The sequence below is a fragment of the Gadus macrocephalus genome, chromosome 12 (genome assembly GCF_031168955.1).
Source record: "Gadus macrocephalus chromosome 12, ASM3116895v1".
Classification (NCBI taxonomy): domain Eukaryota; kingdom Metazoa; phylum Chordata; class Actinopteri; order Gadiformes; family Gadidae; genus Gadus; species Gadus macrocephalus.
This window is the reverse complement of record NC_082393.1, coordinates 107,501-119,495: the sequence shown is the minus strand read 5'-3', so window position 1 is coordinate 119,495 and position 11,995 is coordinate 107,501. Positions and strand designations below refer to the sequence as shown.

Sequence of the window (11,995 nt, the reverse complement as noted above, 5' to 3'; positions counted from 1 at the left end):
AAGCTAACAGCTAGCTTGGTACAAATGGACTAATAATGGAGTTTGGGTTAGCATTAGCGGTTTGGAGGCTGAGTTGGGGGTGAGTGGGTGAGTTAAGGGTTAGCATTAAGGGGTGAGTTAGGGGATTAGCATAAAAGGATTATGGGCTGAGTTAGGGGGTGGGTAAGAGGGTTAGGGTTTGGGGGTGTCTAAGGAGATTAAAATAAAGGTGCAAGTTAAGGGGTGAGCATTACGGGGATGAGTAAGGTGGTAAGCATTCGATTAGTTAGATTTTAGCGTTAGGGGTGAGTTAGGGGGTAGCAATAAGAGGTGAGATTTGTTGTTGGCATTAGGGAAGAGTAAGGTTAGGAGAGTGAGGGGGTTAGCATTAGGCGGTGAGTGAACTGGTTAGCGTGAGGGGGTGAGACAGGGGTTAGCATTAGGGGGTGAGTGAGGGGTTAGCATTAGGCGGTGAGTGAACTGGTTAGCATTAGGCGGTGAGTGAACTGGTTAGCATTAGGCGGTGAGTGAACTGGTTAGCATTAGGGCTGAGTTAGGGGTTAGCATTAGGCGGTGAGTGAACTGGTTAGCATTAGGGCTGAGTTAGGGGTTAGCATTAGGGGGTGAGTGAGGGGGTTAGCATTAGGCGGTGAGTGAACTGGTTAGCATTAGGCGGTGAGTGAACTGGTTAGCATTAGGGGGTGAGTGAACTGGTTAGCATTAGGGCTGAGTTAGGGGTTAGCATTAGGCGGTGAGTGAACTGGTTAGCGCGAGGGGGTGGGTGAGGGGGTTAGCATTAGGGGGTGGGTGAGGGTAGTTAGCATTAGAGGGTTAGCATTAGGGAGTGAGTAAGGGGGCGAGTGAGGGGTTAGCATTAGGCCGTGAGTGAGGGGTTAGCATTAGGGGGTGGGTGAGGGGGTGAGTGAGGGGGTTAGCATTAGGGGGTGGGTGAGGGGGTTAGCATTAGGGGGTGGGTGAGGGTGTTAGCATTAGGGGGTGGGTGAGGGGGTTAGCATTAGGGGGTGGGTGAGGGGGTTAGCATTAGGGGGTGGGTGAGGGGGTTAGCATTAGGGGGTGGGTGAGGGTGTTAGCATTAGGGGGTGGGTGAGGGGGTTAGCATTAGGGGGTGGGTGAGGGGGTTAGCATTAGGGGGTGGGTGAGGGTGTTAGCATTAGGGGGTGGGTGAGGGGGTTAGCATTAGGGGGTGAGTGAGGGGGTTAGCATTAGGGGGTGGGTGAGGGGGTTAGCATTAGGGGGTGGGTGAGGGTGTTAGCATTAGGCGGTGAGTGAGGGGGTGAGTGAGGGGGTTAGCATTAGGGGGTGGGTGAGGGTGTTAGCATTAGGGGGTGAGTGAGGGGGTTAGCATTAGGGGGTGGGTGAGGGTGTTAGCATTAGGCGGTGAGTGAGGGGGTGAGTGAGGGGGTTAGCATTAGGGGGTGGGTGAGGGTGTTAGCATTAGAGGGTGAGTGAGGGTGTTAGCATTAAGGGGTGAGTGAGGGGGTTAGCATTAGGGGGTGAGTGAGGGGGTTAGCATTAGGGGGTGGGTGAGGGTGTTAGCATTAGGGGGTGAGTGAGGGTGTTAGCATTAAGGGGTGAGTGAGGGGGTTAGCATTAGGGGGTGAGTGAGGGGGTTAGCATTAGGGGGTGAGTGAGGGGGTGAGTGAGGGGGTTAGCATTAGGGGGTGAGTGAGGGGGTTAGCATTAAGGGGTGAGTGAGGGGGTTAGCATTAGGGGGTGAGTGAGGGGGTGAGTGAGGGGGTTAGCATTAGGGGGTGGGTGAGGGGGTTAGCATTAAGGGGTGAGTGAGGGGGTTAGCATTAAGGGGTGAGTGAGGGGGTTAGCATTAGGGGGTGAGTGAGGGGGTTAGCATTAAGGGGTGAGTGAGGGGGTTAGCATTAGGGGGTGGGTGAGGGGGTTAGCATTAGGGGGTGAGTGAGGGTGTTAGCATTAGGGGGTGAGTGAGGGGGTTAGCATTAGGGGGTGGGTGAGGGGGTTAGCATTAAGGGGTGAGTGAGGGGGTTAGCATTAGGGGGTGAGTGAGGGGGTTAGCATTAAGGGGTGAGTGAGGGGGTTAGCATTAGGGGGTGGGTGAGGGGGTTAGCATTAGGGGGTGGGTGAGGGTGTTAGCATTAGGGGGTGAGTGAGGGGGTTAGCATTAGGCGGTGAGTGAGGGGGTTAGCATTAGGGGGTGAGTGAGGGGGTTAGCATTAGGGGGTGAGTGAGGGGGTTAGCATTAAGGGGTGAGTGAGGGGGTTAGCATTAGGCGGTGAGTGAGGGGGTTAGCATTAGGGGGTGAGTGAGGGGGTTAGCATTAGGGGGTGAGTGAGGGGGTTAGCATTAGGGGGTGGAGTAGAGTGGAGAGGAGGCCCACCGAACTATCACAGATTACAGAACAAAGAGGCTTTCACACACACACACACACACACACACACACACACACACACACACACACACACACACACACACACACACACACACACACACACACACACACACACACACACACACACACACACATATTCTGGGTTACAATTGCCTTGGGACTGCAATTCTAATGATCTCTCTCTCTCTCTCTCTCTCTCTCTCTCTCTCTCTCTCTCTCTCTCTCTCTCTCTCTCTCTCCTGTTGTCTCCTGTTGTCCCCTATAATCCTGTTGTCCCCTATAATAATACTGATACATAATACTTTACTTTATTGTTCTATACGCTACTATATAATACTATATGTAATACTTTACAGACACTCTGAATGAACAACAAGCTGTTCTCTAACCCGATGCGTTGCCATGGAAACCACTTGGATTAGGCCACTGAAAGGCAGCAACAAAAGAGAGAGAGAGAGAGAGAGAGAGAGAGAGAGAGAGAGAGAGAGAGAGAGAGAGAGAGAGAGAGAGAGAGAGAGAGAGAGAGAGAGAGAGAGAGAGAGAGAGAGAGAGAGAGAGAGAGAGAGAGAGAGAGAGAGAGAGAGAAATTAATTTAACAACCGATTAGCACAGTAAATGAATGCAAAGATACAATTAAACAACAATCTAATACCTAATAACCAATTATGTAATAATAATAATAATAATAATAATAATACATTTAATTTAGAGGCGCCTTTCAAAACACCCAAGGTCACCTTACAGAGCATATAGTCATCATACAATTTTTTAAAAAACAAGACATTGTGGAAAAAGATAAATAAATAAACATAAGCAATAAGAAATAAATAAATATTTATTTATTTATTAAATGTGTCTTCCAATACATAATATATAAATGTATCATGATTAAAATATTGTTTTGGAAGGACTACTACATGAAGCTATATATTGACTAGTTAGTATTTTATGTTGTATCTTTTTTAATGTGCATTGTAGCACTTTGAGGTCATTAAGTTGATGAAAAGTGCGTTATAAATAAAATGTATTATTATTATTGATTTATTAAATTTTCGTATAGCAACCCCCATCGCCTAGCAACGCCGCCCTAAAGGGCTACGGCGACGCAACGCGGACAAACCAAGTTGTACCCATGGTGTACCCATGGACCCCCCAAACAGGAGGCTCCGTTAGACACGATACAGTGTTAGACCACTTATCTATAGCATGTATCAACCCTCAACTCAAGCATAATCAAACCTACACGTTTAACTCTGTTATGAGTTATAGTTCATCGTTTTAATGGAGATACTACGGACCAGACGCGTTCTCACGGCAACGCTTCTGTCGCAAACACTAAGGTGGTGTTGTGAAAGACGAGGTTGTGTCGTAAAATAGGAGGGTTTACGGCAACGAAAACGTGGGTCGTGTTGTCTCCAGGTAAGGTTTAAGTTAACTAGTCCATGTTAACATGTCGAATTAGTAAAGGTTTATTTTATCCAGTCGCTGTTGAATCGGGTTTGATGACCCGTATGGTCCGAAGAACCGTTCAGCTCCACTGTGACAGGAGACAGCGACCAGAAGGGGGGACAGTTAGTGAGGGGGCCAGTCAGGCACAATGCTGTACCTGGTGGGCCTGGGGCTCGGCGACGCGAAGGACATCACGGTGAAGGGCTTGGAGGTGGTGCGGCGCTGCTCGCGGGTCTACCTGGAGGCCTACACCTCTGTGCTGACCGTTGGGAAGGAGGCGCTGGTGAGCCTCTTCAATATAGTTTCATATAGTGGTACATTGAGGTGTCCTCGTAATATTCATATGTCGCTGAAGTACATGGATGTACAGTTGCAGTATTTATATATGTCTACATTCATAAATGTTAGTTGTATCGATTTCAAGTTTCAGATCTAGGCTATTAAACTGCATATTTCATGTAAACATTCAAAGTTATTTTATTAACCAGTTTAGTAAAACTTGTTACCAGGTTAGATTGTATTTACTAGATTAGATTTAACTAGGTTAAATAAAATATTAACTATGTTAGACTGCATTAAGTTAACAAGATTAGTTAGACTATATGAACAAGGTCAGTTAGAATATGAACCAGGTCAGCTAGTTAACCTAATGGTTCTAAGGGGTGAGACCAGCGGGGCTAACATACGCCCTGCAGGAGGAGTTCTACGGCCGGGAGCTGATCCTAGCAGACCGAGACCTGGTGGAGCTGGAGGCAGAGGAGATCCTGAAGGAGGCAGACACCAGCGACGTGGCCTTCTTGGTGGTGGGAGACCCCTTTGGGTGGGTACTAGCCCGGTGCTGGGAGACCCCTTTGGTTGTAATACAGGTTAAACTGACTTACAATTACAATCAGGGCATTTAATAATAATAATAATAATACATTGGTTTTATATAGCGCTTTTCTCGGTACCCAAAGACGCTTTACAAAAAAAACACAAAACAAAAAAGGATACAAATGAACAGTATAGTACATACATGCATACATACAAATATTCCCAAAACAACAATACAGAGAAAGATAGGACAATGAGAAAGAGAGAGAGTGAAATTTTTTTGTCAGGTGTTGTAAGTGATGTTGAAGAGATGTGTTTTGAGTTGACTTTTGAAAGACTGCAGTGAATCAGAGTTACGGATGGCCAGGGGGATGGAGTTCCAGAGGGTAGGGGCGGCGATGGCAAAGGCTCTGTCCCCTATGGTGCGGTATTTGGTCCTGGTGATGGGGATGAGGGTGTTGGCAACAGTGGAGCGTGTTCGGTGTGGGTCAATGGGGCGTTGGAGGAGATCTGTCAGGTATGAGGGGGCAAGGTTGTTTAGGGCTTTGTAGGTGGTGAGGAGGATCTTGAAATGTATGCGTTGTTTTACTGGAAGCCAATGAAGTTGACGTAGGACGGGCGTGATGTGTTCTCTGGAGGGAGTGTGGGTGAGCAGTCTAGCAGCGGAGTTTTGAACATATTGCAGTTTTTGAAGAACAGTGGAGGGGAGACCATACAGGATGCTATTGCAGTAGTCGAGTCTGGAGGTGATGAAGGCATGAATTAGTGTTTCAGCAGCTGAGAAGGAGAGAGTGGGTCGAAGGCGTGCTATGTTCCGGAGGTGGAAGAAGGATATTTTAGTGACGTGGTTTATGTGTGACTTGAAGGAGAGTGCAGGGTCCATGTAGATGCCAAGGTTTCTGACCAGGGCGGAGGGAGTGACAGAGTGACCATCAATGCAGAGTGAGTAGTTCTGGGAGGTGGGGAGTGTGGATTTTGGGCCAAAGATTATAATTTCAGTTTTATTGCTGTTGAGTTTGAGGAAGTTGTGGTTCATCCAGGTTTTTATGTCGGTGAGGCAGTTGGTGAGGGTGGAGAGAATAGCTGGAGTGATGGTTTTGGTGGTGATGAAGAGTTGAGTGTCATCGGCATAGCAGTGAAACTGAAGTCCATGGCGGCGGATGATGTGGCCAAGTGGGAGCATATAGAGGATGAAGAGGATGGGGCCAAGCACTGAGCCTTGGGGGACTCCGTGTGAGACAGGGGTGGTGTGGGATTTGTGGTTGTTTATGGCGATATAGTGAAATCTTTCTGACAGGTATGAGTTGAACCAGGAGAGGGCGGAATCGGTGATGCCTAAGGATTTCAGGCGGCTGAGGAGGATGGAGTGGTTGACGGTGTCGAAGGCAGCACTGAGGTCCAGGAGGAGGAGAATGGTGAGGGAGCCGGAATCAGAGGAGAGTAGGAGATCGTTTGTGACTTTGATTAGTGCTGTTTCAGTGCTGTGGTGGGTTCTAAAGCCGGATTGGAATGTTTCATATAGGTTATTGGAGAGGAGGTAAGTCTTGAGCAGTGTTGTTTTCGTCAGGCAAGACGAAAACGAAAATGACGTCGTCAGACCCCTTTTTTCCATGACGAAAATGAGACTAAGACGAACGTCACCAAAGCCATATAAAGACTAAAATGTGACGAAAAATGTAGACATTTTCGTCAGACGAGAACTAGACGAGACTAAATTGTTAGTGAGTGGACGAACAAAGTTTCAAAACATGCTTTTTTCCCGCCAACTATAATATGCGGAAAAGAAATGGAGAAATGGAGCCAGCTGCTTGTCCTAACAGTCACGCCCCCATCACACACTAAAAGCCTCGCTCGCGCGCAGCTGCGCCTGCACGCACACGGCACACACGAGTGCGACAGTCCGACGAGTTTTCGTCGGACTAAAACTAGACTAAAACCTTTTGAGTTTTCGTCAGACTAAAACTAGACTAAAACTTTCAAAGATAGAAATGACTAAAATGGGACTAAAACTAAGAAGCATTTCGTCAAAAAGACTAAGACTAAAACTAAATCTAAAATGCCTGCCAAAAACAACACTGGTCTTGAGTTGAGTTGCGATGGCTCTTTCCAGTAATTTTGAGATGAATGTGAGGTTGGAGATGGGTCTGAAATTGTTGGGGTCGTCAGAGTCAAGACCAGGTTTTTTAAGGAGAGGGGTGATGGCAGCAAGTTTAAGAGGTGGGGGGACAGTGCCAGAGGTAAGGGAGGAGTTGATGATGTCAGTGATCAGTGGGGCGAGAGAGGTAAAACAGGCTTTGACGAGTTGAGAGGGCATGGGGTCCAGGGGGGAGGTGGATGATTTCATGGTGGAGAGTATTTTGGAGAGGTCAGCAGTGGTTATCGGTGAGAAGGTAGAGAGCCGGTGGTCTGAGGATGAAGGAGGTGTGGGTTCATTTAGCAGACGCTTTTTCCGAAGCGACTTACATCGGTTAATACACACATTGACACACTGACGGCAGAGTCAACCATGCAAGGTGACAGCCAGCTCTTCAGGAGCAGTTAGGGTTAAGTGTCTCGCTCAGGGACACATCAACACTCGGAGGAGCTGTGTTGATGTGTAGGAGGAGCTGGGGATCGAACTAGCAACCTTTCGGTTACAAGACAACTGCTCTACCTCTGACCGACTTAACATAGACAGTATATAATACAGATTGAACGTAGACGATGTAATACAGTTTATACCCTTCCTTCCCCCCACCTTAATGATGCTTCCTCTACCTTCCCTAACCCTAACCCTAACCCTACTTTCCCCCACCTCCACTTTGTAATGCTGCTTTGAGTCGGGAGCAGTCCTGTGGTTGGGCGTCTTCTGTTCGTATGTGTCGTCCATTGCAGTGATCATCGAGTGTGTCTTGCAGCGCCACCACCCACAGTGACCTGGTCCTGAGAGCAGTGCATGCTGGGATATCGTACCGTGTGGTGCACAACGCCTCCATCATGAACGCCGTGGGCTGCTGCGGCCTGCAGGTAAACGTTGTTGTTAATCTGAACCGCCTCCTCACGCTGTTCGCCTGTCGGCCGCTCTATTGTGAGGGGAGGCCCCAGCTGCCTCCTGAACCCCCCCCTGCTTTAGATGGGGGGTACGCCCCCTGTTTCGACGACCCAGCGATGGTTTAGATTAGATTAGCTAGTGTTAGATTACGTTTAGATTAGCTAGTGTTAGATTACCGTTTAGATTAGCTAGTGTTAGATTACGTTTAGATTAGCTAGTGTTAGATTACGTTTAGATTAGCTAGTGTTGGATTACGTTTAGATTAGCTAGTGTTAGATTACCGTTTAGATTAGTTAGTGTTAGATTACCGTTTAGATTAGCTAGTGTTAGATTACCGTTTAGATTAGCTAGTGTTGGATTACCATTTAGATTAGCTAGTGTTAGATTACCGTTTACCGTTTAGATTAGCTAGTGTTATTTACGTTTAGATTAGCTAGTGTTAGATTACCGTTTAGATTAGCTAGTGTTAGATTACCGTTTAGATTAGCTAGTGTTAGATTACCGTTTAGATTACCATTTAGATAAACTAGTGTTAGATTACCTGTTAGATTACCCCTCTGTTTAAATAAGATAGTGTCAGCAAACACTTCTCTATGAATTTGTAACCCTTCCTCTATATCTAGTGTTGTCATAAAAGCTTGATGTCTATGTATTTAGATTAGCTGTTGGCATAATATTGGCTCGGGATAGCGTACCATTAGCTACTACTAGCCAGTATCTTTGTCCTCTGAGCTAGTTTTAGCGTGCTATAAATTCAAGTGCGTTCTGTTAGCTACGGTTAGCTTGCTGATGAGCTAGTGTTGTCTCTTCAGCTCTACAGTTTTGGGGAAACGGTTTCCATCGTGTTCTGGGATGACGACTGGAAACCAGAAAGTTTCTACGATAAAATCAAGAAGAATCGCTCCATGGGACTGCACAGCCTCTGTCTGCTAGGTGAGACCCGTGGCTAGACCAGTAGATGGTCCAGTGGATGGACCAGTAGGTTCTCGATGAAGCCTTCTGGTCAGACGCCACAAGCAGCAGATGGATAGCTTATGTGTGTACAGTATGTGTTTACTGTGTGTGTGTATGTATGTACAGTATGTGTGTATAATTCTGTCTCCTACATATGAAGGTGTCATGTCTTTGTCTCCTAGATATCAAGGTGAAGGAGCAGTCAATAGAGAACCTCATGAGGTAAGATTGGTCCCCCTAACTCTGTTTCCTCTGGTTGGTGCTACTCTGGCCGTGACTCCAGTGCCCCCTAGCTGTCTTTTGATGAAGTTCAGGAAACCCACAGGATATTTATCGATTCACTGTGTGTGAGGTGGACTCTGGGACCTCCCTAATTAGCCTTCTAATTAGAACCAAATCTGATTTATACTGCTCTCAACTATTGAGCATGGATTGTTGACTGATGTCAAGGATTTGGCTTAAATGTATCCCTAACATCCGCCTGTAATGGTCAGACTGGGGAGTGTAGGTATATATATATTAGGGCTGTCAAGCGATGAAAATATTTAATCACGATTAATCGCATTAATGCCATAGTTAACTCACGTTTAATCGTAAAAAAAATTCTATGCTAAATATCCCTTGAATTCTTTGTCCCATAAATTTTTCTCATTTTAATGTTCTTATCAACATGGAGAAGTGCATCGGCTTCTCCATGGCTAACAATGTTTTTTTATTGATAACATTGCCATATACTGATCAAAACAGGACGGTGTAAAAAAAAGCCTATAATGCAATTAAACGATGAACATACAAAGATATGCCTTGAACATAGCAGCCAGGCTACTGCTTCTTTGTTTTGAGCCCAAAAAAAAAAATATTATTTGTAAAAAAGATAATTTGAGTTCATCGCGCGCTAAAAAAATTAACGCTGTTAGAATTAGTTTGCGTTAACGCCGTTAATAACGCGTTTAACTGACAGCTCATATGAAAAAGCTTGGGCCCCTAATTGTTGAGTTCAAAATAATTATTAGTGACGATTCTTTGCAAATGATAAGATTTGTTACGCCCGTCCCTGTATTGTATAAACACTTAACCCTAACCCTATGTCATAAGTTAGTCTGTACGAACACTGACCTTGCCATAAGTTAGTCTGTCTAAACACTGACTTTGCCATAAGTTAGTCTGTATAAACACTGACTTTGCCATAAGTTAGTCTGTATAAACACTGACCTTGTCATAAGTTAGTCTGTACAGCGGTCTCCCTGGGTCTACACTCCGGGACCACTGATGGTTCCTGGAGTGGTCTTGGTCCCCCTGGAGGGTCTAGTCTCTCTGGGGAGGTCTCCTCCAGTCCTCATGCTCTCTTCCTCAGGGGGAGGAAGGTGTACGAGCCTCCCAGGTTCATGTCCGTGTCCCAGGCGGCCGGACAGCTGCTGGAGGTCATCCGGAGGAGGAGGGAGGAGGGGGAGGAGCTGGGTGAGTTCACACTGCCTACCCGGTTAGTCACCCTGACCAGGTTAGGATTAGCTTTACCAGTTGAACCGTCAGGATGGTTAGAGGACGGCGGGTTAGAAGTTCTAACCAGCGTCGTCTCCACAGGGCTGACGGAGGACACGCTGTGTGTGGGCGTGGCCCGGGTGGGGGCGGAGGATCAGGTGATTCGCACCGCCACGCTACGTCAGCTGGGGTCATGTGACCTGGGGCCGCCGCTCCACTCGCTGGTCGTGACCGGTCGCCTCCACCCACTGGAGGTCGACATGCTGCGACTGTCTGCTGCACCAGATGCACTCGCACACCTGGAGGTGGAGGACAGCTCCACCTCCTAACACCCGGAGGTGGAGCTGTCCTCCACCTCCTGGCAGCCGGAGGTGGAGGACAGCTCCACCTCCTGACTGTCCATCAACAAGACCTCATAATGGAAGGACCAATAAGAGCTTTCTGTAATCCCGTCAAAATTCAACTTGAATAAAAACATTCAGACAAATGCAGTAAAACTATTTATTATTGAAAAACATTCACTATTCACATGATTTGGCAAATAAAACAATGGAGTCCGCATGTTACCGAGAGCCTCAGCAAGGAGACAGGAAGGCACTAAGGATGGACGGACAGAGCCCCTCCCCCCGAGGGCAGAGCCCCTCCCCCCGAGGGCCACGCAACTGAGCTGTCCTTCATAGTCTGTCCTGCAGTAACACTGCGTCGTCATTGGTCCGTGGACTGGGGGCGGAGCCCTGCAGTAACACTGCGTCGTCATTGGTCCATGGGCTGGGGGCAGAGCCCTGAAGTAGAGCGGTCGTGTCATTGGTCCGTGGGCTTGGGGCGGAGCCCTGCAGTAACACTGCGTCGTCATTGGTCCTTGAAAGTTTGGATTGACACCGAGCGTCTACATGGCAGCGATGTCGATCTGGACGTAGAGCTGCCGAACGCCGACCTGGAAACCACAGCAGGTTAGGGTCACTAGTCGGGTTAGGATTACTAGTCAGGTTACGGTCACTAGGCAGGTAAGGGTCATTAGCCAGGTTGGGTCACTAGTCAGTTTAGGGTCACTAGTCCTGAAGACCACTAGTCAGGTTAGCATCACTGTACCTCACTGTGAAGGTGTTGTGTGTTGCTATGGAGACCGGCTACCTGTGTGAAGATGTTGTGCGTCTGGGTCTGGATCCAGCGGGCGTCGGCGTCTGGTGCCACGAGCAGCTTCAGTGTACCGACGTACACATCAGTACACAAGGTCCAGAAGTGGGGCTCCTGGATGTTGTACACACCCTGGAGCTGCTGCACCTACACACACACACACACACACTTGGAATCTGGAAGACCACTAACATCTCATGCTAGATAATGTTTGTAATATAAACATGTTGTTTATATGTTGTGCGGGTGACTCACCCTCTGATAGCACTCTGGGAGGGCGTGGTCAAGAGTGGGCGGAGTCCTCTGCATCAGGATCCCAATCGACTCCCTTAGCAACGGCACCACACTATAGTAGAGAGGAGACTCCCTTAGCAACAGACTACAGTAGAGAGGAGACTCCCTTAGCAACAGACTACAGTAGAGAGGAGACTCCCTTAGCAACAGACTACAGTAGAGGAGACTCCCTTAGCAACAGACTACAGTAGAGGAGACTCCCTTAGCAACAGACTACAGTAGAGGAGACTCCCTTAGCAACAGACTACAGTAGAGGAGACTCCCTTAGCAACAGACTACAGTAGAGGAGAGACGGACCTGACTCCTATGAGGAGGGAGATGAGCATGGAGCAGATGGGATCAGCGATCATTAGATCGTACTTCTGCATCAGCAGAGCGGAGATGATGACTCCAACACTGCCCAGCGTGTCCGCCACGATATGCAGGAACACTCCTGTCAACCAATCACAGGCCACAAGTCAGATGTATACCAACAACAT

At 47.7% G+C, this 11,995-nt stretch overlaps 2 protein-coding genes and 1 long non-coding RNA gene across 4 annotated transcripts in view; 2 read left to right on the top strand and 1 right to left on the bottom strand.

Annotated features, from left to right (window-relative positions):
• The first annotated feature begins 3,491 nt into the window (after positions 1-3,491).
• dph5 (diphthamide biosynthesis 5) lies at positions 3,492-10,575 on the top strand. The gene is made up of 8 exons (XM_060066690.1): positions 3,492-4,094; positions 4,507-4,631; positions 7,522-7,630; positions 8,468-8,588; positions 8,792-8,831; positions 9,964-10,067; positions 10,191-10,410; positions 10,477-10,575. Exons 1-8 carry the CDS (start codon positions 3,960-3,962, stop codon positions 10,481-10,483), a joined length of 861 nt encoding a protein of 286 aa, XP_059922673.1. The 5' UTR covers positions 3,492-3,959; the 3' UTR covers positions 10,484-10,575.
• LOC132468857 (uncharacterized) lies at positions 7,644-8,233 on the top strand. 2 transcript variants are annotated; one of them, XR_009528283.1, is made up of 2 exons: positions 7,644-8,007; positions 8,068-8,233. It is a non-coding gene; the product is annotated as an uncharacterized LOC132468857 (long non-coding RNA). The 2 variants fall into 2 exon arrangements; XR_009528282.1 differs by having other exon boundaries at positions 7,644-8,034.
• The window catches only part of slc30a7 (solute carrier family 30 member 7), a 5,442-nt gene continuing 4,022 nt past the window's right edge, over positions 10,576-11,995 (bottom strand). The window contains exons 8-11 of the mRNA XM_060066689.1: positions 11,814-11,949; positions 11,478-11,568; positions 11,220-11,369; positions 10,576-11,022 (exon numbers count right to left, since the gene is read on the bottom strand). Coding sequence (XP_059922672.1) covers positions 10,975-11,022; positions 11,220-11,369; positions 11,478-11,568; positions 11,814-11,949 — 425 coding nt within the window. The 3' untranslated portion in view covers positions 10,576-10,974. The remainder of the gene's footprint in view (positions 11,023-11,219; positions 11,370-11,477; positions 11,569-11,813; positions 11,950-11,995) is intronic.